This window comes from Microtus oregoni, unplaced genomic scaffold, assembly GCF_018167655.1.
Source record: "Microtus oregoni isolate MIOR12 unplaced genomic scaffold, Mior012 000012F_ref0000307, whole genome shotgun sequence".
In the NCBI taxonomy this organism is placed as follows: Eukaryota; Metazoa; Chordata; class Mammalia; order Rodentia; family Cricetidae; genus Microtus; species Microtus oregoni.
Window position 1 is genome coordinate 13846139 of NW_024543071.1, and position 27059 is coordinate 13873197.

Below are 27059 nucleotides of genomic sequence, written 5' to 3' on the forward strand. Positions count from 1 at the left end.
CATTTCAACATCAAACACTAAGCATCAAAAAGAAGCCTGAGGTGGCAGAGACTCTTTAACAAGTTCAGTTTCTAAAAGTGACATCGAAGAGAAACAAACTGGAACATAACTGCTGCCAGAGAGGCTCGGTCATCCCGGAGATGCTACCAAGTTTCAGGTCTCACCAAAGCAGCACACCACTTACCTCAAATAAGTTGTCCTGTTCAACTGCCTGCTGGGAAGGTTTCTCTGATTTGTGGCTTTTTCTTGTACCCCCTCGGGGGAAGTTTTCTTCCAGGTTTGCCATGTCTGGGTCTCCTAAAGTTGATAAAAAGAATAATGGTGAGCAGTAGCATTGGGGGTAGGTTTCATAAAGGATGTGATTCATGGCATGAGAACCTTCCAGCAAGGCACTAAACAAGATTTAAGAGTATGTTATATAAAGTTGATATGCCAGGTTCTTGTTAATCCATGTCTTTCCAACTTTGTATGATTCAAAACCATGAACTATACACTATGTACCATCTTCCAGGAAAGGATTCGATATAGTAAATGTTCATTCAATATTAATTATTGTAATTATGTCAGGTGTGTGTGCATCTGTGCATGTGTGTGTATATAAATACAATATGTAAGTAATTTAAAATGCAAATCAAATTATAAAGCATAAACAAAAAAGTGACAAGATTCAGTAAAGGTGGCAAGCTTCATGAGAAAGATGCTTTTGAGCTGAATGTTCAATAAGTAGGAAGCCAGGTCTGATGGGCCACGCCTTTAACGTCAGCACTTGGGAAGCAGGCTTAACTCAATTACCAAAAATTAGTTATCAAAAATAACTAATAATAATAAATAGTAATATAAGTAAAAAATGTGGGGGGGGGGGACACTGAAAAAAGCCTATTTTCCAAAACATACCAGTCATTTACCTATCAAACAACTGTTTGAAGGGCTTCTTTAAAAACTGAACACTCTAGTAAACCACTTAATAACAAGTTATATTTTGGAAATCAACTTGGGCTCTTCCGTGGAAGATAATTGAAAATAAGTAGCTTGTCTTTACTTGGTACTTCAGAGACTTGGGGGAAGCGACAGAATAATGAAAAACAACATTCTTCACTCTACCGACTGGAGAGGAAAAGAACGAAGTCAAAGCAAGTAACTCAAAGGCAAGTTTTAGAAACAGCGTGTAAGGGTTGAAGAGACACCGAGCAGGTCAACCATGGGAACCAGGGCAAAATATAAATGAAGACACAAGACAGGTTGGTTTATTCTGAGATACCTGGGGATAAAAGTTCAGTTACAGCGTGAGACTGAAAGAAGTGACGACCGAGAAGAAATGCAGGGTGCATGCGTCACAGAAATAGGGCCACTGTGCTGGGAATCCAATCCTTAATTCCCATTTTAGACCCGATGAGACTGAGGCGCCAAAGAGCCTGGCGATCACGTGCAGAGAAGGCACTAAGGGTACTTGAAGTGGACAGCCTGGCTTACAAGAGCCGCTAAGGCAAAAAGGGGCATGGGTGGGGAGACCACCCATGCCGACTCAAAGGTGCATAGCAGGAAGGCCGGAGACCCGGGCCAGGAAGCCGAGGTGGGAGCCATGAGGTCTCCTCCCTCTAGCTGAAGCTCCTGGGTTCCAGCCCCGCCGCTCCCGCGACTGCCTACCTCACCGACCGGTTCGAAGCGATCGCACGCGCAGGAAACCGCGCCAACAGCTCCACGCCGCTCTCCTAAAGACGTCAGCAGGATCCGTTCTACTTCCGTTATGAGGACCATTCAGACACGAGCCGAGACGGGAAGTAGGGGGGAGGGACTTTTTATGATAGCCAATCAACGCAGAGGGCCTAGTCGCCATGGCCAGTCCGTCGCGTGGGGGAGGGGGTGTCTTCCGGTCGGTCCGTGCTGGTGGCTGGGTTTGTTGAAGGACATCAGCTGCGGAATTTGTGATTTGGGCGAAGGTGGGTGAGAAGGGGCTGTCGGCTGCTCGGGCTGCTGACTGGGCTTCGCAGGGCCGACTAGAACCTGGCCGTTTCCCCGGTCTCGCACTAGCGAGAGGTCTTCGCTTTGCGGGGAGGGGCCGGGGAATGGCTCTGGAGAAAATGAGGGTCGGGGCCCTGCGGTGCGTCTGGGTAGCCTCAGCACCGCGAGGTGCATGCGCCCCAAGGCTCGCACGGTTCGCGGAGAGCCTTCTGTTCCATTTCCCAGTGGGAGGGTGAGACCCGTCGAGAGGGTAACTCCCCAAGGTCATCCTACAGTGTTGGAAGCGATCTCTGGCTTCTCACCCCATCTCTGGCTAAATTCTGTGTTTGGGCCTATATGGCCATAACTATTTGTTTTCTCTGAGCTGCAGTCAGGAAGCTAGCTCCCTTAACTGTGCGGCAGTCTTTGTCAAAACTAGAGTAAAAGAAGAGTAGCCCTTGCGAATCTCCAGGCCTGGGCGCGATTAACGGGTTAGATTTAAGTCTGTGTTCCGGAAGTAATCAGCTTGTGATTCGCGACCCCCCTTCCCAGATATTTATCTCCAAAAATTTTTACATTACGATTCATAACTGTTAAAATGGCAGTTATGAAGTAGCAACGAAATTAATTTTATGATTGGGGATCACCACAACAGGAGCTGTATTAAAGGGCCGCGGTATTAGGAATCAGTGGAAAGGTTCTACAAAAAGCTCTTGCTTGTAGACCCTGGGCGCCTTTGAGGCGACTTTCCTTTACTTAGACCTGGTCAGCTCGGTACTCCAGATAGGTGTTTGTAAGACAGGAGAATAGCAATATCCAGGGACCGATTGCGAAGCAAGGGCAACTGATCACCCTAAGCCTTTAATGAAACACCCATTTCACAGGGAGAGGGGCATGGAGAGACTGGTTGTTTTTAAGAGTAGTATTGGGTTATTTAAAAACAAGCAAAATCTATCTGCTTAAACTTTCTAACAGAATGCTGTTTAACGATAGTAAATCTTTAATAAATCACAGGTTCACAAGTATTAGTCTTAGGTGATCTTTTCACTATTGTATGGCTCTAGACTTGCATGTGATTTCAAGGAGAACACATTTTAGTTCATTTATTCCTATTGCCAAGTGTGAAATGGCTTATGCCTTTAATCCCAAAACTATCAGGCAGATCACTGAGTTCAAGGCCATCCTGGTGTATGCTGTGAGTTCCAAACCATCTGGCTTTGCATATTGAGACCCTGTCTTTTAAAAAATAAAAAAAAAAATCCCATAAAGGGCAGTATTAACAAAAAGGTTCCTGGTCATTACCCCAAAACAATATTCAGTTCGTTGGAAGGTGTAGACCTGTAATGCTTTAAGCCTTAATATGACAATTGTTTGCTGAAGGTGGCGCATGCCTTTAATCCCAGCACTCAAGAGGCAGAGGTGGGCAGATCTCTGTAAATTCAAGGCCAGCCTGATCTAAAGAGCGAGCTCCAGGACAGCCAAGGCTACACAAAGAAATCCTGTCTTGAAAAGCCAAATGATAATACCATTGTTTATCTCACAATCAGCATGACTATTCTTCTTCCATCTAAGATTCTTTAAGACCCCAGTTCCTATACCATGTCTTTGTTGTCTTTGACTACATTCATCCTTGTTCCAGTGTCTTGTAGAATGACGCTGAGGCTGTCAGCGCTGGCCCACCCTGCACTGTACCATGCTAGCATAGCAGTCAGTGAGTTTCTGTAAGGTTTCTCGTGAGAACCCACTTCATAGCTCTTTAAGAAGCATCATGAAGTGCATGGAAAACATGTGCTTTCGTAGTTTAGGAAAGGGAAACTTGACAAACTATGAAGTTGTTTGTTTAATGGTGATTTCCTGCTTTGGCTAGATTGGCCAAGGTCTGTGAAAGGGACCCAAAGAAGTTTAGATTTCCTTCACTGTTCCAGTAACCATTTTGAAAATGTTCAAAATTAAGGTCTGGAATTTGTTGCAAGATCTTTGAGTATGAATGCTTCTGAAGCCCTTTGAATGGTAAACAAAGGGGATGCCAGTTTCCGTCGCAACATTACCCTTACTGTTCTCTCCCACTTCCATTTCATCTAGAGCCAGCCAGCCAGTCTACCAATCTTGCCTGGACCTCGACCAGCTACTCCAAGTTGTCATTAGGGTCTGTGGCTCGGTCGTGGTAGGTAGGCAGTCATGCATACAAAACTTTGAGTGGTTTTGAATTCTGCTGTGGCTTTCTGGATTTGTGTCTGCATTTTTCATCCTTTTCCCTCACTGTCCCCTTCCTCCACCCCATCTAACTCGTTATGATCCCCTCCTTACAGCCAAATAGTGCCCCATCTCCCTTCATTCTTTTTTCCTCCCTCTCCTCACGCCCTTAAAATCTCTTCTTCCTTTTTCAAGGTCCCCTTTCTGTTTTCGTGATTTAACACAGACATACACATACATATATGCATATATATTTAAGTCAAGGGTCCTTATACAAGAGAAGATATTGGGTATTTGTTCCGAGTCTGGCTTATTTAACACAATAATCTGTTGTACCCTTTCTCCTGCTTGTGTCATAATTTCATTTTTGGGGCCAGGTGGGGTGGTGGCATGTGCCTTTAATTCCAGCACTTGGGAGGCAGAGGCAGGCAGATCTCAGTTTGTTCAAGGCCAGGCTGGTCTACAAAGTAAGTTCCAGAACAGCAAGAGCTATTACACAGGGAAACCATGTCTCGAAAAAAACAAGAGAAAGGGAAAAAGTTATTTTTTCCATTTTTCTCATGGCTGAATAATTACACAGCAGATACGTACCACATATTCTTTGTCTGCTCATCTGTTGACAGACATCCAGGCTAGTTCAGTTTTGCTTGGTGAATAGTCTAGCGGTAAACATGGTTATGCAAGTATCTTTGCAGTGCTTTGATTTAGTCTTTCAAGTATATACCGAGTGGAGTAATTGGGTTGTATGGTAGCTCTGTTGTTAATTTTTTGAGAATTCACCACACTGACTTGCACAGTGGCTGAACCAGTTCACATTGGTGCCAGCACTGTGTAAGGATCCTCTGTCCCACATTTCACCGGTGGGTTGTTGCTTTTTTTAATGTAATTTCTCACATTAAAAGAAATAAAGCTAGATGGTGGCACATGCCTTTAATCCCAACACTCTGGAGGCAGACTCAGGTAGACTCTGTGAGTTCAGGTCAGCCTGGTCTACAGAGCAAGTTCCAGAACAGCCAGGGCTACACAGAGAAACTCTGGGGGGGGGGGACTGTATTTTCTCCAGGGGTTTCCCCATATAATTATTGAGCATTAAACATTTTTCTGGTGTATGTGTATTGCGTATTAAAATTACCTAGAGGTCGTGTGTGTGTATTAAAATTACCTAGAGGCCTTACAAGACAGATAACTGGACCCAGGTTTCTAATTCAGTATGTCTGTGGTAGGGCCCGATGATCTGCCTTTCTAAGAAGTTTCCAGTGAGTTTTATGCTGCTACTTTAGGGACCAGACTTTGAGAGCCATTGATGAGCCCTGAAATACCCAGAAGTAGAGTTGATTTTTAGTATCACTTGGGGCCTCCTTCCATATGGTACGCAGTTTCCTTTGGTAGCAATTGTCATTTATCAGTTCATGTTGAATTTCTCATCTTTCCACTTTTGTAAACAGTGTTCGGTAACGAGCTATGAACCATGTATTTCTGCCTTGTGATATTTCTGAAAGGTAAATTCTTGGAGGAGAAATGACCCAGCTAGATAGAAGGTATATTTATTATATAATTTGACAGACACTTTAAATGTTTAAGTTTACGCTCCACACAGTATTAAACCCCAGTTGTAACAATGCTTATTGTAAGTTCATAGTTAGTTAGTTTTACCTTTCTTCTTTTGGGGGGGGGGCGGGGGGCATGGCCGCATGTTTAACCTGCAACTCAAATCAGCCTGCCTCAGCCTCCCTTGAGCTGGGATTAAAGACCTGTGCCACACCAAACTGATTTTAATTGCCTTGTGAGGTTGACTCTCCATTTTTTATTTCCTTTCCTTTAGACTTCTCTTTGCAAAGACAAGTAAAATAGTTGCCAATATTCTTCAAGAGGTTTTAGCTCCATTGTTTCCACTCAATTCCTTTATCCGTTTGGGTATAAGGAGTAGGTTCCAGCTTCAGAAACCACTGTTGACTGACACAATATCATCACCAACTGGTCTGTCTCCTGTGGAAGTCCTGAGTGATTTATAGTGAGAAAAGCTGTGAGAATGTTACTCTCTTCAGTTGTTTACCACTGAGAAGATGTGAAAAGCACTACAAGTGACCTAATTCAGTGTTTACTATATGTAACACAGGCTGGATAGAGAATGCGAACATTAAGCTGTCCTGAGTCAGAAGACACTGAAGGACAATCTTCTCTTTCTCTGCTAAGTGCTTAACTGTTCTGGAGTACTTAGAAGAGCAATGGGGGACGGTCCTAGTAACAGTCCTTGCTAGCTAGGCTTTTCCCACCAGCTCTGCTATTGCAGTGTCAGCTAAACCACAGAGATGTCATAGGTTTTGAAACTGAATTTTTATTTTCTTATAAATTGCACTCAAATCAATATTTTGTTCCTTTTTTTTTTTTTTTTTAAGATTGAAGTCATGGCTGGTCCTGAAAGTGATGCCCAGTTCCAGTTCACTGGTATTAAAAAATATTTCAACTCTTATACTCTCACAGGTAGAATGAATGTAAGTATAAATTACATCTTTAAGCACTTATATCTTAGAATAAAAGAGATATGATAACTTTCATTTGCATCTTTTTTTTCTCAGTGTGTTCTGGCCACATATGGAGGCATTGCCTTGTTGGTCCTATACTTCAAGTTAAGGCCTAAAAAAACTCCAGCTGTGAAAGCATCATAACTGGTAAGGAATTGCCATTTTAAAGTTTGTAACTTAGCCATTTCTTGTCAAGGTTTTTCTCTTCCCTTACAAAAAAATAAATTATTGGCACTCTGAAATTTATTGCGTACCTGAAAGCAAACACTGGGTATGATACACCTGTAAGCTCAACAGTGGGGGAACAGGGGCAGGATTGCATGTTAAGAACAGCAAGACATGGTCTCAACACAACTGAGAGAGAGAACAAGGAGTTGGGTGTAACGTCTCATACCTGTAATCCCTGCTGCACTGGGGAGGGTGGCACAGCAGGATGGTCTTGTGAGTTTGAGTCTGCTTTGACTCAAAAAAAAAAAAGACCAGAGAAAGGTATACAACAAAATGGTGTTTATTCAGGCTTAAATGCTTTCCCAGACGATTATGGAACACCTAGCTTTGTAAGAGGATATGTCTTTTATGTCAGCTGGTATAGACTGTGGTTTTTCCTAAACTGGCATGTTTAAGAAAAATTGTCTTTTGGGCTTTGTTGAAGTACTTTTCTCTCTCACCGTTTGTCTCTTAATGCAGTTAGATGACTTCTATATTTTATTTTTGGGAGCTTATTTATTTGCACACTCACATGCCATGACACTGGTGTGGAAATATATGAACAACTCTGGGGAGTTGGCTCGCTCCCCCTTGTTGAGACAGGTCTCATTTCTGCCGTCATGCTGCACTGTGCATTCCCAGCTAGCTATCCTGTCCTCCCCCGTCTTCAGAAGAGAGCTAGAATTACAAATGTGCCACTGCATCTGGCTTTTTTTTTTTCTTTTTAAATAAATTCTTGGGATCAAACTCAAGTCTTCATATACCCCTCAGCTCAACTATAAGCTTATGTAATTTGGTCGGGTTTTGTCTATTTAGGTATTGAGACAGTCTTGTTTATAGCCCAAATGGTTTCACAATTGTAGCAATTCCTCCTCAACTGGCTGAGTTTTGAAATTACAGGCTTGGGCCACCATGCCTGGGGCAGAGGCGGGATTAACCAGAGCCTGGACAGTGGCTCAGTGGTTAAGATCAAGTACTGTAAGAATAGAGGACTCGAGTTCAGATCCCAGCACCCATGCCAGGTAGCTCAAAACTAACTCCAGGCATCTAAAACCCTTTTCTGGACTCTCATACAGAAACACACATGAAACTTGTGGTACTGGGGATCAAACCCGGGGCCTTGGCAGGTGCTAGGCTGCCGCTCTGCCTAGTGACAGTCCCAACCCTAACCTTCAGTATATGAAGTTGCAAGTATTTGCTGGGTTCTGGTAGCTTTATATTTTCATAGAATACTGGAATGTCCCCCTGAAAAAAACCCTTTAAGGTTCTTACAGTCCCCTTCAATCCCTTTTACCTATCCAGAAGTCAGTAAATGTGGTGTTAGCAACATCTGTGCAGAAAGCCAGAAGGCTAGAACTCTGTCGAATGCTTTCTTCCCTTCTTTTTGTTCTGCTCTTAAAAGCTTTACCCAAGTCTGTTAAAAGTAGGGGTCTATGTAGTCCAGTACATTCTTATTCCTTTTTGGGTACTTTGCCCAGTTTTCTGCATGAAATTACTTCTGACTTTGGAAGGGTAATATATCTCCATGAAAACTTTATCTTGAACCGAGCAGTGTTGGCACATGCCTTGAATCCCAGCCCTCAGGAGGCAGAGGTTGGTGGATCTCTGAGTTCGAGGCCAACCTGGTCTACAAGAACTAGTTCCAGGACAGCCAGGACTGTTAAACAGAGAAACCCTATCTTAAAAAACAAAAAACTATCTTGAAAACAAAGTAGTGGACACTGTATCTTACCTATTTATATGTCTGTCCTACTGACTATTAAGAATCTGATGAATTTGTATTTTATCTTGGGGGGTTGTGATAATTACTGATCGTCACATTTGTATCAAACTGTTTTTGCTGTTTTGTAGGGTCTTTCGATGTCTGACCTCATCTGTTAAGTTCCATGCCTGAAGAAGCTGATGTCAACTCATCATGTGATACTCAATTTGTACAATAAATTATGAACCTGGAAAAGCTGGTTGTCTTTATTTACAAGATATCAAAAATATAAAACTGTACAAAATGCAACAAAAGCAAAAACTGGCAGTGACTTGGTCTAAATCTCTTAGTTTTCCAAAGCAAGGCTCAGTACTGGAGGTAAGCAACTGAAATGTCTGACTTCAAGTGTACTAGGTCGTATGTAGCCATGTCAGTTGAAGTAGAGTATGGGATCTAGATCTCTTCACCTGGTCTGTAGAGTGACTGCACTCAGAACTTAAAAGGTAGCAATTGAGATGTCAGTGGCTGGTTGGTACTACTAGATCTTAGGAACTGTAGTTCCTACCCAGTTACATACATCATGGTGAAGGAAAGCATGTTAGTGGGTCGTTTGCCATAGTGCTTGCGTGCCGTACAGAAACTTCATTTTACAGCAGACACACACATGTTCATAGAGCTCTTCAGCTACTCAAGATGGTACTGTATTTCTTAGTTTGAATCTTGAAGCAGAATAAATTGTTTAAATCAAATTGACTTCCTTTCTAAACATAATAAATTAAATAGCATTTGAACAGAAAAATGCATAGTTTCCACACAATCCAAAGCACCATAAATGTCCCCTCCATGAACATAATACCTCTCATTCAACTAACGGAAATTAGTTCAATGTGGTTGCTAGAGAAACGTGGAACTGTCCTGTTCAGATTTTCCAAGCAGCATACTCCCAGATCCATGTAGACAAAAACATTCTTTGTAGCTTAAATACTAATCACTGAGGTATTTGCTTTTTAGTCTCCCTTTTCCAAACAGTAGCTTCCAAAAAAGTCTCTAATACCGCTGGTTTATTGCGGACTGTAAGCTCCTGCAGCTAGAACCAAGTTTCTTCGAGTAAAATGTAGGTGTACAACTGGTGTTGATTTGGTCATATATGTACCCAATAATAACTCCTGGGAATTCTCAGGTAGGTTTATATGCCCAGTGGCGGTAGTAAAGTCATCAGTCTCTAAATCTTCAAATGCTTTAATGGCATCCCATAACCGGACTGTATTATCCATTGAACCTAAAAGAAAACCAAAGAAAATATTAGTATCCATCACATCTAGAGTCTGACATTTTCCCATGTATACTCTGTATTTGCCTTGTTTGTTTTTATGAAAACTAAACCTTTACCCCAAAGCCATTAAAATAATTTACCTGATGCCAAAATTTCACCATCTCTACTAAACCTAAGTGAACACACTGTATCGGTGTGGCCTTTTAATTCTCCAACCATCAAGCCATGTCCAATATCCCAAAGAAGTACTCTGCCATCTGTTGCTCCTGTAGCCAGGAATCTCCCATTGGGAGAAAATGTCAAGGAATGAATTGGTCCCTAGAAAAGAGCAAAATAAGGTTAATTATATCTGATAAGGCCAAGACAGAACTGTAGTTTAGTGGCATGGATACTATCTTTAAAGCGTGCATGCTGCTAGTTAGTATTTTGGCTTTAAAAGGATCTGTGTGTGCTGGAATAAGGAGGTGTGAAATACCTTGTGTCCAGTGAAGATCCTGACACAGTTACCATTGAGCACATCCCAGAGCCGCACAGTTCTGTCTGCAGAGCCCGTAGCAACATAGTTCGAATTTGGATGAAATCTAGTGCAGTTCACATCAGCAAGATGTCCAGCAAATATCCTTAAAGGCTGATAGTGATCTGTAGCCCAAAGCCTTTTTGAAATTAACGAAAAATAAATAGTAATTAATTGAAATAAAATTTAACCCAAAAAATTGGTACATCCAGATGAAAGTCAATTCTCAATGGCACCTCCTTGCCATCTTAAGGAAAGACAACAGAAGATTGGGCCTAGTTTGAGACAGGTCTCACTATGTAGCCTTGGCTGTTCTGGAACTCAAGATATCTGCAGATCAGGGTGGCCTTAAACTAGGCCCCTACCTTAATCTTCCAAGTGCTAGGACTAAAGGTATATGCCACCATGTCCTGTTCTAGAGTGCTGGGATTATGGGCATGGAAATTCCTTTTATTTATTTTTGGCTTTTAGAAACAAGGTGTTCTCTGTGTAGCTCTGGCTGTCCTAGAATTCACTCTATAGACTAAGCTCTGCCTCTGCCTCCCAAGTGCTGGGATTAAAGGACTCTACCACCACCACCCAGTTTATATAATATTATTTTATGTGCATTGGTGTTTTGCCTACATGCATGACTGTGTGAGGGTGTTGAATCCCCTAAAACTGGAGTGACAGACAGTTCTTGGCTGCCATTTGAGTGTTGGGCATTGAACCTGGGTCCTCTAGGGCAACAACCTCTGAGCCATCTCTCCAGCCAGCATGTAAATTCTATGATTCTTTGTATACGCACTGCTTCCCACTCCTAATGCACAGAAAACCATTTTCCTGTAGTTTGGGTAACTACATGGTTTCTAGGAAGAATTTTGCCAATGGAAACTTTACAATAACAGGAGACAAAAGGTGCTCATAGTGAGAATGGGAAACAAGACACATCTGACGTGGGGAACGTTATAAATTACATTAAAGCAGGACCCTTAGTGTACACATAATGAAAGACAGTAATATTCTTCCTCACATTCATTTCAAACTACGGCAATAAATGCTTATCTTCTCAAAAAGTCAGCCCTGATAGCATGAATATGATGTTTGCTGGACTTTGTATTCGCAACAAGAATCAGTTATGTTCAGTGAATAAACCCATGAGGATCATAGTGTTCTTACCGAGCTACTCGGTCATGGCCTCCTGACACAAAATAATATCCATATGGAGAAAACTGTGTGTCCCATACTGGGTAGTTGTGTCCTTTATATCCCACCAAGCAAGTAAACGTCTGAAGGCTCCAGAGTCTAACAGTTCCATCCTCTGAAGAGGAGAGCAGATAGTTCCTGAGGAGAGGAGGTGATATGTTTGATTTCCAGAATAATCTGGTTACCTGTTTCTTCCCATTCTCATGTTTCAGCAAATGACATAGGCCTAGGTATATCTCAGTGTGTGCACATACATGTGGAAATGCGCAGATAGTGCTGAGGACTGAACCTCAGGCCTTGCACACGACAGGCAGGAAATCTACCACTGAGCCCCTCACCTGTGTGTGCGGTATGAGGTATACATGGCATGTTCAGGTGTCTTCCTTGAGCAATCTCCCAAATGAACCCAGAGCTTGTCAAGTTTTCTCCAGAGATCCCATCTCCAACTCCAGAATACTGAGATTACAGGAGGGCTGCCATGCCAGTCCAGCATTGTAGGTGCTGGGGATCCAAAGTTTGGTCTTCACACTTGCATGACAAGCACTTTACCACCCACTGAGCCATCTCATCCCCACCTCTTTATTTATACTTAGAACCAAAAGCTAAAATTATTAAACTAATGTTAAAATGAAATACTGTCATACTATATTCTGAACATCAACTATATAAAGCTAATTATTAAAAATATATAGTGATTATGGGGAGGGGGTCACAGTACTTTAGAAAAAAATAGTAAATAGTCTGGTAACTCATGAGTGATCTCAGAATTTGGGAGATTGAGGCAGGAGGCTTGCCGCAAATTCAAGGCAAGTCTGGAATACAGCATGAGACTCCATTTCAAAACACCAAAATAATAATAATATTCAGAATAATAAAAAGTATGTTTACCAAGACAGCCAAAAAAAACGAATGTCAATTTGTGGATATTATTTCCTATCCACATGGGCTATATTTTAAAAAAAGAAAAGGAGTGGAATGTAGCTGAGTAGCAGAGTTCTAAAGTCTACCATTCAACCAGACTCTACTCCCATGCAAAATGATAATGTTCTACTTTTTCCAGGGATAAATACAAAAAGTCAACTGTTTTCACTGAAATCAGACATTTCTTCAAGTAAAATGTACAATCTGGTTAAATCACTATTAAATATATATATTTTTTAATCCCAAGATCTCACAAATACAGTTAAAACTCTGGTGGTTGAAAACTACTATTCAAGTAGAATACAAATGATAATATGGGTGAAAATTCCCTCTTCCAGTCATTTTTGCAGAAAGTTATAAATTAAAATCAAAAAATAGCTAAACACATATGGTGCTATTATTTCAGAACATGATCTCAACCACAATCCCCTCGCCTTAGCCTCCCGAGTAGCTGGGATTACAGGCACTTACCACCATGCCCAGCCTTCTTCATTCTTTCCATTATAGCCTGCTAATGCTTCAGTAGACAGCTATTAATGCCATTAGTATACGGAATTTGTGTTAAATTTTACAAAGTGCCACAAGAACAACCAAGAACTCAAGGAATTCAACCTCTATTAGAGGGTTGTTCAAAGATAAAGCTAAATTTTGAAACCAGTGAGCCCTGAATGTGCACCTTGATCCTGTAAATTTAGCATATACTTAGTTGCTATTTTATATACCAGTACTCCAAGATAAATTAGAAATGTAAGATTCTAAAAGATACTGAACTACAGGCAATCATGATGTTTTTCTAAAAAGTGTCTACGCATATGCATTTTATTTCCAGCAGTTAACTTTTAAATCTCAATACTGTTTATCAGTATTTAATTTTGTTTGTATTTTACCTATCCGGACTGAAGCTGGCTCCATAGACAGGCCCACTGTGACCATACAAAATCTTCAACTCACTTGCAGTTTTCTCATCCATGATTCTTTCTAAGACATCATCTGATTCTTTGTCTATAAGACTAAGATCTAAAAAGGTTCAGAAATATTATTTTAGGTTCGTTCATTAAAACACTTTAAGGCAATCCCATCATAGCTCAGAACTAACATTTCAACATTTCTTCCTATGTACCAATAACCACTATGCTAAAGCCTCTAAAGTCAGTGATACGTCCCCTTGTACAGAATAAAATGAACCTTCAAACAGTTAATAATCTGCTAAACCACACAGTTACTCAGAATGAGAACCAGGACTGATTCTCTAGTTTGCCTACTATGCTATGTTTCATAAAAATCCTAAAACAATTTAAATGTACTATTTAGGAAAAATAGCAACAAAAGCTTTAAAAAATCCTGACCTACCAGCCTGGTCTACAAGAGCTAGTTCCAGGACAGGCTCCAAAACCACAGAGAAACCCTGTCTCAAAAAACAAAACAAAACAAAAAAAAAAAAAAATCCTGACCTTATTAGAAGTTTGGGCTTTTGTTTTGTTGTGCCTTTGTTTTTGTTTTGATGAATGAACTTTAAGTGTATCAGTGTTCTGCCTGCATGTAGAGGAATGCACCAGATACATGTGCTAAGCCACTGAACTAGAGTGACGGCTGGTTGTGAGCTGCCATGGTGATGGGAGTCTAACCCAGGTCCTCTGCAAAAGTCAGTGCTCTGAACCACTGAGTCATCATCTATCCAGTCCCTTGTTTTGATGTTTGAGACAGGCTCTTCACGATGTAGCTCGGTCTGCTTTGAACTTGGCACTTGGGTGTATGAAGTGAATTTGAAGCATGTATGCCATCACATACATGTGGATGTCATCATATACATGTGGATGTCAAAGGACAACTTGCAGGGCCCTCCCAGCCCTCACTATGGTTTTCTTAAAATTTACAGGCAAATAATCATCAGATATTAGAGTTTTAACTTTATAGAGTTATCTAAAAAGGGCTAGAGAGTTGGCTCAGTGGGTGAGAATATTTAGTGTTCTTGCAAAGGACTCAGGTTTGAGTCTCAGCACTCACATGGAGGTTCATCAACTTTTTAGGCACCAGGCACGTGCATGGTACACAGACCTACATTCAGACAAAGCATCTATACACATAAAATAATAAAAACAAATCTTAAAGCCAGGCAGTGGTGGCCCACACCTTTAATCTCAGCACTTGGAGAGACAGAGTCAGACGGGTCTCTGTGAGTTCAAGGCCAGCTTGGTCTACAGAATGAGTGCCAGGATAGCCAGGGATACACAGAGAAACCCTGTCTTGAAACCTCATTTCACCCTGCCTCCCTGCCAAAAAAAGAAAAGGGTTGTCTGACCTAATCCCTTCATTCTACAAAGGAGAAAACGGAGGGCCAACCAGTTAATCATTGCCAACCCCAGCAGTTCTTTCATTATTGGAAATGGTATCTTAGTTTGGTGTTTAGTTTTATTTTCAGACAGTTTATCTAAGTTTTGCAGGCTGGCCTTGAATTCTCCCTGCAGTCCAGTCAGTCCTTGAACTTACTCTCTTTTATTTTAAATTATTTAGTGTGTGTGATTATGTGGGTGCGCACATGCCTAGCACATGTGGCAAGGTCAGAGGACAACTTTTGGGAAGCAGTTCTCTCCCTCATGTGAGTTCCAGGAACCAAACTCAGATCATCAGGCTCAGCAGCAAGTGCTTTATCCTGATGAGTCATCTCACCTGCCCAGTTCTTGAATTCTCAGTCTTCCTGTTCCATCCTCCTAAGTAGTTTATAATCACAGGCCTATATCACCACACACAGCTGGGAGTGTTACCCTTCAATTCAAGTGAAATCAATTCTGCAAAGATCACAACTTCCTGTCTACATTCCATGGAATCAAACAGATATAACTTCAAGTTTACACCAATAAGTCATCTCAGTTACCTGATGCTTGTTTGACACTACGAAGCTTTTTAGGTGTCACAGACCACACTCTGACAGTTGAATCTGCAAAACCTCCAGCAATCAGACTGGAATCATCAGTGACATCCACCGCAGTGAGGCCCTGACAGTAAACAAACAAAAAAGGGCATCTGAACACAAGCACATATAAGCAAAGTTAAATGCACACTTGGATATATAAACATACATATGAGTATATACATATAATAATAATTAAGAGTAGATCATTATGTAGGGTACACAGGGAGAGATGAGAGGCAGAAGAGATATACATGCAGTGCTCAAGGATGAAGTTCTCCAAAAAAGCATGCAGAACTAAAAATAAGAATATCTTCTGGGAGGTGGTGGTGCACACCTTTAATCCCAGCACTCAGGAGGCAGAGACAGGCAGATAGATCTCTGAGTTCGAGACTAGCCCAGTCTACAGAGCAAGTTCCAGGACAGGTTCCAAAAATTGAGAAATTCTGTCTTTAAAAGTCAAAAAAAAAAAAAAAAAGAAGTTACATTCTGTTACATATATTTGTTTAACTATGCAAAGATGTGCTGTATTTGTTTAACTATGTAAAGATGTGTTACATTTGTTTATGTTGTGAAATATTTTTTGTTTAAAAATTTTAACTATGTTTAAAAAAAATGTATTGCATTTGTTTAACTATGTAAAGATGTGTTGCTGTTTTACCTTGCCTGCCTAAAGAACCTGACTGGTCTAATGAGAAGCTGAACAGTCAATAGCAAGGGAGGAGATATATGGGGACTTCTCAGCAGGGAGAGTAAGTAGGAGGAGGGATTTAGCTGGGGTGTGGGGCACCAGGGAAACACAAGGGCCCAGACAGACATGGAAGGAGCAGGAAAGTAAAATATAAAGAATGAAAGAAAGGTAAAAAGGTCCCTCAGGCAAAATGTAGATAAATAAAAACAAGTTCAATTAAAAAGCTACTGGGACAAGCCTAAGCTAAGGCCAAGCATCCATAACTTAAGTAAGTCTCTGTGTGTTTATTTGGTTGTTTTTTTTTTTTTTTTTTTTGGTTTTTCAAGACAGGGTTTCGCTGTGGCATTGGAGCCTGTCCTGGAAAAAGCTCTGTAGACCAGGCTGGTCTCGAACTCACAGAGATCTGCCTGCCTCTGTCTCCCAAGTGCTGGGATTAAAGGTGTGCGCCACCCGTGTGTTTATTTGGGAACTAGTTGGTGACCCAAAGAAAATTCCAACTACAACATTCTCCAATGTCTGAAGGCACAAACATGAAGAGCATGATATCACTCCGTTTTTGCCTCTGTATCTGGAGTACATAATAGAAGTGTTAGTAATTCCTGTACTTTACTAGATACCTCATCCTCAGCAGTCCATTATAAGAAGTCAAGTAAAGACATTTAGAATTAGTTAAAAATGCCAACTTTACATTAATACTTAAACCAAGTTCAAAAGATGAGCCAGATAAAGTTCCTCAGAGGTTAGAACTCCAGTCAATCATCAGGGGTCAAGTATAAGCAGGATTCTGACTCTTGCAAGCTGCTAAAGGCTTTGAAACTCAGAAGACATCTATCTATTCTGACCAGTGTCATTTTCTTCTTCCTCCTCCTTTTTTTTGTTTCTTTTTTATTCTTTTAAGACAGGGCTTCTCTATTTTATAGTTTTGACAGTCCTCGACAAAGCTGCCCTCAAACGCAGAGACCCACTAACTCCGCCTGGAAAATGCTGGGATCAAAGGCATGTGCTACCATACTGGCTTTCCTTTGTTTCCCAGTTAAATAATGCCAAGAGTTTAAATAATAAAATTCCATTTTAGCTACTTTTTCTCAATGGTAAAGCACCATTTTATCTGACTTTTCTGGAAGAAATATTTGTTTTACTAACCTGGTAAGCATTGAGGAATGTGTAAAAACAAATGGAGGGCAAGCAGTCGGGCCCAAGGCGCACTCGTTTGGTCGTTTCTTTCATATTCATTATTTTGTCCAGTTTGTCTGAATCTTTCAACTCAGGGAGAGGGATTCTATAAGAGAAACAGACTAAGAATCACTCTGAATATTAATAAGCTTCAGCCCTCTGTAACATAGCTTTCACCTCCACACAAGTTTCTTCCCTACCTGTTTTGAGGAGGGGCATTGGGATCTTGTTTCTTGCTTTTAGACCCAGCACTATCCTTCTTAGGCTTCTTCTTTTTAGGTTTTCCTTCTTCATTTTCTCCTTCTTCATCCTCATCATCCAAAGGCACCTCAATTTCTGGCTCTTTTAATAAACCAAAAAATACCTACAAGTCAAAAGAATCAACATTTTTTTAATTAACTTTTCTTCAGTGTATTTGGCTAAATCATTTCTCTTTTCAGGCTCTCTTGCAACTACAAATTACCACATAACATGGTTCTAACCAACTGATATTTATAGACGTACACCGCATATAGTTTTAGTTAGAAAAAAAAAAGGCAAGCTGTGCTTGGTGACATATGCCTTTAATTCTAGAACTTGGGCAGAGGCAGGTGGATTTCTGTGAATTCAAGGCCAGCCTGGTGAACAAAGAGAGTAACAGGACAACCAGGACTACACACAGAGAAACTCTGTTTCGAGAAACCAAAAAAGAAAAAAAAACGGCAAAAAATCCACATATTGTCCTGATTTTAAGAGACTTAGTAGACCTCTCAATGTGGCCCCTCCCCCTCCCTGGATTCAGCTACAATGCCATAGTAGCCATTTGAGTGTGTTTGTACATGAACACACACACACATACATACACGCATAGACATGCATGCCACATTCTAAACATGGTGAGCCAGGAATTAGAAGCCAAGGGATACAGACAGCACTTTGAAACTATTATGCTACTCTCCCCAAAAAGACCCTTGTCTCAGCCGCTGTAGTTAGGGCTCTGTTACATGGAACCATTCCCAAACCCTTACATACACTAGTAATCCTTAGAACACCACATTTTAAAAGCAGTGGAAGGTTATTCTCAGGTATAAACTATGAAATGGAAACCCTACGATTTCCAGTCTACATGATCTGGTTCTGAGGCTTACTCCCATACCTTTGATTTGTTTGCTTCTCGCTTAGCCTCTCCAGCGAGACTTCCCACCATGGCATCTATCTGTTGCTTACTACGAGGCATCCCATCAAAGATGTCAATGTAGAGGTGCTCCTGAACTATGTTCCATATCTGATTGTTCTGTTTCTCCTGAAGATGCCGCTTCAAGAGTTGGTAAGAGTCACGGGAAATACGGAGAACAAATTTACTTGTTCGAAAGTCCAGCATGGTTTCATTCCCTTTCATATGCTCCTTTTTGGTAAGACTAGATAATACTCGTAGGTCATCCTGGTAATAACATTCCTGATCTCCATGGAACCTGTTTTAGTGATTTTAAAAAGTTATTTTTCAGTGTGTCATTAAGATAATATTTCTCCTCATACATTTATAAACCATCCCAGAATAATCTGTAACTAGTATATAGTAAGATATATTTATAATATAATAATGTAACTATATAAATAACCCTGACTTAGGCAGTAGGATAACTAATAATACATTTTTAAATGATTATAATTCAGTTTCTAAACCCACCCTCAAAAGTGACCAATTTTTCTAATGAAATGTATCATAAACATTTCAAGATAAAGTTTTGAAATAAAGCAGAGTGAACGAAACATTTGAGTGGAATGTAAAACCCACCACTAGTATGTATTTCTTTTGAAAACCATCTTCGGTAATACATAAAAATGTCAGAACCCTTGCTTTACTGAATTTTGTGTTTTCTCAAAACCCAACTCTTTAAAAATTTTTATTATAGAACATTTCAAGCATAGAAGTAGAAAATAATATGCCTCAGAAATAATCAGTACATGGATTCTCATAGCCTAAACATTTCAATTACTTCCTGTGTTAATACACATTAAACGTCAACTAAAGAACAAATATTGGTACTGAACAATGAGCACTTTCATAATTTCACTGTTCTCAAGGCAATGGAATAAAGCATCCAGCCTCGGTATAAGTTTAAATATACTTTTGTTTTACCCTCATTAGGAATGGGGTCATAGTAGACTGTAATGGAAGCAGAGACCCTTTTCTGAAAGCCCAGCTTCCCACATAGGAAGATGCTATCTCAGGAGACTGATAACAGGACTATTAGAATAGAAATTTTGTGCTCAGCCGGGGGCGGCGGGGCTCAGGCTCAGTTTGCTCTCTGTCCCCTCAGCTGGGACTCTGAGTTTAATAATGAATACGAGAGCTGAGAGTCTGCTGCTCCCCTTTCAGCATCATCTTTGTTAGCGGATGACTCTTGGCTTCACTCAAGTGCTTCCCTTCGGTCAAGTCAACACTGCCTCCTTGACATCAGAAACTCAACACCTTCCTGGATTTCCTCCTCTCTCCTCTTTCCTTTTCTAGATCTTATACTTGGTTGTTAAATGCTGGAGCTCCTCAAAGAAATGTATGGCTTCAGTGCCTCCTCCCCTCGCAGCTTTTATATAGGGGTGGGGAACCGGGTTACATTACAGAGGGACAGAGTGATTATTAGCTGACCAGTCCTGGAGGAAATGGTTCTTTTTTATTTGTTTATTTTGGTTTTTCAAAACAGAGTTTCTCTGTGTAGCACTGGCTGTCCTGAAACTCACTCGGTAGACCAGCTGGTCATAAACTCAGAGATTCACCTGCCTTTGCCTCCTTAAGTGCCAGGACTAAAGGCATGTGCCGCCAAGCTGGGCAAGGTTATTGGTTCTTAATGGACTTTTAAATTAATCAAAAGCAAATCTTAACTTGGAACTAAAGATTCATTCCCCTACTTGACAAGGGTTTCTGTCAGTAAAGTCATCCTTATCCAGACAGACCAGAAACCTGGCTTATCAATTATATTTCACCTCATAGCTAACCCATCAAGTGTTGAATCAATCTACTTTTCACCTACACCCGCAGACTCTTGTTTCTCATCAGGGATGCTACTAAGGTATTAGGCAGGGCAATTCTCTGCTAAGTAGGACTACCTATACATCCTATAATTATTATCCTTCTCTCCTTCCTTACCAGTTATTATGACAAACAAAATGCCTTGAAATATTTACAAATGGTCAAAGGGAAAAAGGAGTATCACCTCCATCAAGAACACTTAATAGCCCTGATCAAGCAAAGCCCCTCTGTCCCTCACCATGTTTGCCTCTTTGCATAAAGGTCCTTTACGTAAAGAGGTATACTCAGGCTATGGTGGGGTAGACCCTGCCTATAATTCTAGCACTCGGAAGGGAAAAGCAAGCAGAATTCTGCCAGTCTGAGGCCGGCCTGATTTGCACAGTAAGTTTTAGGCCAGGCAGGGCTATGTAATAAGAGCCTGTCTAAAAAGAACAACAACAAAAAAGAAAATTAGCCGGGCGATGGTGGCGCACGCCTTTAATCCCAGCACTCGGGAGGCAGAGGTAGGTGGATCTCTGTGAGTTCGAGACCAGCCTGGTCTACAGAGCTAGTTCCAGGACAGGCTCCAAAGCCACAGAGAAACCCTGTCTCGAAAAAAACCAAAAAAAAAAAAAAAAAAAAAAAAAAGAAAATTAATGAAATTATCCTCTATTGACATCTATAGCAGAGATGCCTCATTGTCCCCAAACGCTCTATCTATTGGCTGAGAACAGATACCTAAGGAAAGACTATATTTCCTACATTTGTAGCCAGGGATGGGCACTGACTGAAAAGTTAGAAAAAGAAGTGTGGGACAGGCAGTGGTGGCACACACCTTTAATCCCAGCACTCAGGAGAGAGAGGCAGGCAAATTTCTGTGAGTTCGAGGCCAGCCTAGTCTACAGAGCAAGTTCCAGGACAGGCTTCAAAGCTACAGAAAAACTCTGTCTCAAAAAAATAAAAAAAGAAGTGTGTGCATCTAGAATGTATGCCCCCTTGCTGATTAGAACATGGTGAGGACTGTTCACTGCTAGAGGACCTTCTGTGTCACACAGCGGAAACCACGTGACAAGGACGATAAACCAAGGAAGGCCACATCCTGACGATCAAGGATTTACTTATTAGTCTTAAACTTCCTACCTTTATGAAAAAAACCAAGCTTCCATTTTATATAAGCCTCTACTTGGGTTGTCAGTTATTTTAAGTCCAACCTAATTCTAACATAGTTTCTATTGCTCTTAGAATAAAGTTTTATTTATTTATATCAGTTTTCAGTGACTCTCAATCAAATCTAATTTCATCCGATACAAATCCCTATTATTCCTATGACAAAAATCCTGAACACAGCGCAAGAACCTGCCTGTTTCCAGGTCCCAACCAATGCTTCCTGTTCGAGTTTCTTTTCGTCTCTGTAACAACCATGACTGTTCTCCCAGGCCTTCCAGATATGCTCTTCTCTTCATCTGGCTAATTCCTAGCCCTTCTTCAAACTTCACTTCAAGTCTGGCTTCGTCTGGGAGATCAATTCCCCTAGCCCCATGTTAGGTTCATATTGCCCAAGGTACATCTCCTTCTCAAAGTACCTTCTGCTTTACAATCTTACATTTGTGGGGTTACAGATGTGTGTGTATCCATATACGGATATAGATGAATAAAAGATGTTAAAATTCACATACTTCTCAAAGAACGATTTTGCTTCATTTTCATGTTGATTATAAACTAGCTCCAAGTACATGTGTACAAACAGAGGATAAAAGAGTTGGGATAATTCTGCTCGATGGCAGTCCAGAGAACATTCAATGAAGTGTTTCAGTCCGCTGTAGTATTCTTCATACATTGCAGGGTCTCCTTGTTGGTTGTAGGCCGACAAGACAGCACTGACATCTGGCTGGTCTTCCACAGCTACACTTCCAACTGTTTAAAAAAATGAATGACAACTTTTAAGAAAATCATCTAAAATGAACAATGTGAATGCGGAAGTTTGCTAAGGCTCAAAGGAGAGTTATTACTCACGTTTGTCCTTTTCCTCTTGACCTCTATTCCCCAACACAATCATGTATCTTTTTTAAAATTTTGCATTACATTTGTTTATTTTGTGTACATGTGTGAGGCTGCATATGGGGGTGGGGAGACAAGCCACTGTGCTCAAGAGGAGATCAGAGGACAAATTACAGTAGTCAATTCTCTCCTTTCAAGATGGAGGCTTTAGGGAGTCACCTAAGTCTGTCAAGCTTGGTAGCAAGCACCTTTACCTGTTGAGCAAACCTGCTAGCCCACAATCACAGAACTTTTTAATGGGATTTAGTATGCCTTTCAGTTACCCAAGCCAAAAGCCCTTCAGTTTGACTACATCTTACCATTTTTAAATCAGTAACAAGAACAGTCAACGTTTTTCCTGGAACCGTCTTATTTAAAGACAAAGGATACATGCAGGTTTGGTATTGGGGCTAAGTGGACAGGAATTGTCTAGCATGTACAAGGTCCTAAGTTCAACCCCCAACCACCAAATAAATAAATAAATATGCAAAGCAAACAATTATGTTAATCTCTGTGCAAATGGATACAACACATTCAAGCTCTTTGTATATCACTCCTGTAATAGATCTAGCCCTGTGATACCTTCATATTCAAACATCAATCCCCTCATATAAAATATCAGCATTTCGGCCAGGCAATGGTGGCACACACCTTTAATCCTTGCACTTGGGAGACAGAAGCAAGTGGATATCTGTGAGTTCAAGGCAAGCATGGTCTATAAAGCTAGTTCCCAGGATAGCTAGGGCTACACAGAGAAACCCTGTCTCGAAAAACAAACAAACAAACAAAATATCACCATTTTAATGAAAAGAGGGAACATTCGTTATGGCTCAATATAAAATATAAAAGACTACAACTCAATTGTATATGCTTAAAGCAATTTTCTATAATCAATCACTTTAAGATTGAAAGACTGAATATTTATTTGTAATGTAGCAATACACAACAAACAATAATGCTTTTTTCAATCTTTTGTTGTTGTTGTTGTTGTTTTTGTTTTTCGAGACAGGGTTTCTCTGTAGCTTTGGTACCTGTCCCGGAACTAGCTCTAGTAGACCAGGCTGGTCTTGAACTCACAGAGATCCGCCTGCCTCTGCCTCCCGAGTGCTGGGATTAAAGGCGTGCGCCACCACCACCGGCTGCTTTTTTCAATCAAATCAGAGTTTGAATATTGGAAATGTTGGTAAACTGCAATTATAGTGTTCCACACTTCTGTGGTTTTTAGTGGATATACATACTCTTTGAAGCAAAAATTATAAATAAAGTTATAATATTATAGTCACTCTCATGGTCTCTTTTCCTCCTTGGCTTCTCAAGTGTGATATAAAAACTAAGTCAAGTTTCTGGACATATGATAGATATTTAAGAAATGTAACAACAATAAAATTCATGTTACAATATACTTACAAAATGTAGCATAAAGATCCTTCTCAGTCAAGTTTTCCACACATTCCTTACTTCCCCCTTAACTATACTTAAGTATAGGTTGGCTTTAATCTCACAGTAATTCTCCTGCTTCAGCATCCCAAGTGCTGGCATTATAAACATGACACATCTCTATTTATATACATAAATTACAGTGCCAGGTCTGGCAATGCTCTCACAGATACAGATTAACTTGTCTAGAACCACTACACTGGCTACTGGCTAACTTAATTCAATATTTACTGATATCCTTTGAGAATTTATACTAGGCGTGAGTTTAAATTTTTAAAATATGGTGTGTGTGAAAGACAACTTTTAGGTAGCTGGGTCTTTCCTTCCACACCACAGATGGTCAACCATGGTGCCATCACATTGCTGCAAGAGGTTTTGGTTTATGTTTTTAGAGACAAGGTTTTTGTTTAACAGCCCTTGCTGTCCTGGAACTCACTATTTAGACCAGGCTGGTCTCGAACTCACAGAGATCCGCCTACCTCTGCCTCCCAAGTGCTGGGATCACAGGCATGAGCCATCACCACTGGGCTGGAATGGTGTGTTTATGGTATGAATTTTGTGACAAGTGTCTGGGAGGAAGGTGGAGAGGAGTTGTTAGGACTGGATTCAAGAACTAAAGTTTTTCACTACTTTACTATTTTCACTATTTTACACTTTACATCTTAGGCTTGTATTAACCTACTTAAAAAAAAACTAGGACTCGAAAAACCAAAAAAAAAAAAAACTAGGAAAAATGCCTTTAACTGACATCACACGAGGGGGAGCAACAGAAACAAAAGTGTCTGCCCCACATCTAGCCGTAAAGTTCGGGTTTTTAAAGGTTAGTATACATCAGTACTCCTTAAAAGTCGTTAGGGCAGGTCCCCAGCCCCAAACCCTTGAGCATTTTACACCTGAAGTGATGCTCAGGAATTTGCATCCTCCAAAACACTGAACAGCACTTAGCCCACATTCTGATAAATACGGACTACCACTACTCTGGATGTGCGGTCCTAAGCGCCTTCCGCCTTTACTCCACAGCGCGTTCTCTCGTCTCAAAAGGAGAGATGAGAACCACGGAGCTGTGAAAAATCAAGATACAGAAAGGACTTGCAGTCAAAGTATGGAAGTGTAACGGTCCTAGTGGTGTTCATGCGAACGTATGCAAGGCTCAGAAATCTAAATAAGAGGAAAAACACCGAAACCCCGTGGTCCCCCACTTCTGTCAAGCCCGGCTTCCCGGCACCTCCCCTCGGCTCCACAGCTCTGCTCAGCCTCTGGCTGGAACTGACAGCTCAGAAGAGGGTTTGACTGCGCAGCCCGCGCCGTAGCGAAAGGGGCGGGCATGTGGCCCTAGAGGCGGGCCCAGGAAATTCAAAACAAGCCCGCAGAGGTGCAGGCCTGCCAGGCTTGCCTTCCCCGCTAGATCCCCTTCACGCCGGCGCTCCTGTCCCGGGACCCCGCGATTCACCTTTTCCTGGAGCCGCAGGACCTGAGGCTGAACCCGAGAATACCGTGGCCCCCGAAGCGCCGCTGCCAGGAGGGTCAGGGGCCGCAGAGCCGGGGACTGAAGCGGTGACCCGGCTGAGAAGCGCGCTAGCCGCCTCCGCGCCGGCCCCGTCCAGCTCTCCCGGAGCTCCGGAGCCCGCCACAGCCTCCTCCAGCAGCCTGGCCTCACGGCGCAGCGCCTCTTCGGCCTCGCGGAGGTTGCTCTGCCGGAGGAACTGCAGCACTGCCAGAAGGGTCTGCCGGTCGTGGGGAGCGCCGGCCTCTGTGGGAGCGGCGGACACCGGGGCCGCCCCCGCCGGGGCAGCGGCAGAGACGGCCACCACGGGATTGGGGGTCCCGCCATCCCCGCCGGGCGCCGCCGTCGCCGCCACGGCCGCCACATTCCCGCCGCCGCCGTTGGGGCCGTTGTTGGGAGTGCCACCGCTACCCTCGCCTGCGCCGTCGCCAGTCTGCGGAGGTAGCAGCGTCGGCGGTCCCTCAGGCTCTAGCTTGACCGCCACCTCCGTCTGCTCCTCCGCCAGCGCCGCCATCTTGCGGCTGAGCCACCTCGCGCCGTCAAGCGTGACTGCGTTTTCGCCACATGGAGGGCGGGGTAGAGCGTTTCACGACAATTGGGGCAGGCCATTTACGGCAGGAGGAGGAGCCAGCGAGGAGAAAAGGAATGAGCTCGAGCAACTTTCAAAACTGAGTGAAAGGCACGCAGGAAGTGGTAGTTGCTTACCGTCTCTATTACATTTGCCTGATAATTACAGTTCATTGCAGTCAGGCTGTAATCAGGCGTTGAGACAGACATTTTTACGTTATACGAGTTCTTCCAATTCAACAATTTTAGAAGGTGCTAACCCCTGGAGTCTTTATAGACGGCTTAACCAAAACCCAAAGAGGTTAAATACCATGGCAAAATCACACATGGGGGAAGACTGTCAATATTCAAGTCCAGGTATTTAATTCAAAAGCACATCTATTGAGTTACTGGTAAGGTTTGCTAATATTAGAAGCTGAACTGTGGTTACCTTTTATTTCAGTTTTCATTCCTGTAAGAACAATCTCACTTTGTGAACTTTACAGTATGTTTTATATTGTAATAAAAAGCCTTAGCCGGGCGGTGGTGGAGCACGCCTTTAATCCCAGCACTCGGGAGGCAGAGGCAGGCGGATCTCTGGGAGTTCGAGGCCAGCCTGGTCTACAAGAGCTAGTTCCGGGACGGGCACCAAAGCTACAGAGAAACCCTGTCTCGAAAAACAAACAAACAAACAAAAGCCTTACAAGTGCTGGGATTACAGGGGTGTGATCTCACAGCCAGCTAAGAAGTTTTTAAACTTAATCTGTGACTGAAATGTTTCTGCTGTGTATTAATTGTCAGTTGTCACCATTTTACCATTTTGTTGTTGTTTGGGGCAGTGCTAGGAGCTGGACCTTGGCCCCCTCTTGAATACAGACTATTGCTGAGCTACAGCAGCAGCCCTTAATTGGGAGGCAATCTCAGACGCACGGCCACCTTTGTCCCCTCTAGGGTGTCCTTTAGCTGAAGTTAATGACTTCAGGTACAGGGATTCTAGTTACTGAAAGAGAGGAACTCACTGAGTGCCTAGGAGATGGACTTTACTGTCTTGTTTTCTTCCCTTCTGATGCCTACTTCCACAGTCCCTCTCTTTCAGAGAGTCTGCTGTCAGGCTGGATCTTGGTTGGGAACCCGCTCTTTCTCTCTAGAGGCTGCCCTTTCTCTTTGGTTTTCTGTTGTTTTCACTGATCACGGTTTTGGTCTGACATCTTTTTCTGTAGGTCTTCATATTTAGTAAGCATGTTTACAAAGATTTCTTCATTTCCACGTTTGCCCTTCTTCCAACATCTCTTCCTATGAATGTACCAATGGATAGTTTTGTC

The 27059-nt window shown here is 41.9% G+C and overlaps 3 protein-coding genes across 6 annotated transcripts in view; 1 reads left to right on the forward strand and 2 right to left on the reverse strand.

The window, feature by feature from the left end:
- The window catches only part of Pdcd11 (programmed cell death 11), a 44484-nt gene extending 42783 nt beyond the window's left edge, over positions 1-1701 (reverse strand). Inside the window, exons 1-2 of one of the 2 annotated variants that reach the window (XM_041661672.1) lie at positions 1645-1701; positions 185-297 (exon numbers count right to left, since the gene is read on the reverse strand). In XM_041661672.1, the coding sequence (XP_041517606.1) occupies positions 185-286 (102 nt within the window). In that variant the 5' untranslated portion in view covers positions 287-297; positions 1645-1701. Of the gene's footprint in view, positions 1-184; positions 298-1258; positions 1613-1644 lie in introns of those variants that run through there. The other variant, XM_041661671.1, reaches the window with a different exon arrangement.
- A 105-nt stretch (positions 1702-1806) lies between these two features.
- Atp5mk (ATP synthase membrane subunit k) lies at positions 1807-8817 on the forward strand. Of its 3 annotated transcripts, none has more exons than XM_041661323.1 (5): positions 1868-1937; positions 4021-4102; positions 6528-6623; positions 6708-6800; positions 8712-8817. In XM_041661323.1, exons 3-4 carry the CDS (start codon positions 6537-6539, stop codon positions 6795-6797), a joined length of 177 nt encoding a protein of 58 aa, XP_041517257.1. In that variant the 5' UTR covers positions 1868-1937; positions 4021-4102; positions 6528-6536; the 3' UTR covers positions 6798-6800; positions 8712-8817. The 3 variants fall into 3 exon arrangements, with proteins under 3 accessions (XP_041517256.1, XP_041517257.1, XP_041517258.1); XM_041661324.1 differs by having other exon boundaries at positions 1877-1937; positions 4021-4106; XM_041661322.1 differs by lacking the exon at positions 4021-4102 and having other exon boundaries at positions 1807-1937.
- Taf5 (TATA-box binding protein associated factor 5) lies at positions 8776-25708 on the reverse strand. The gene is made up of 11 exons (XM_041661321.1): positions 25138-25708; positions 21890-22127; positions 18363-18678; positions 17428-17591; positions 17198-17333; positions 15328-15448; positions 13343-13472; positions 11508-11672; positions 10311-10488; positions 9976-10153; positions 8776-9841 (listed from the first exon to the last, which is right to left on the reverse strand). Exons 1-11 carry the CDS (start codon positions 25703-25705, stop codon positions 9624-9626), a joined length of 2412 nt encoding a protein of 803 aa, XP_041517255.1. The 5' UTR covers positions 25706-25708; the 3' UTR covers positions 8776-9623.
- Between the last annotated feature and the right edge of the window lie 1351 nt (positions 25709-27059).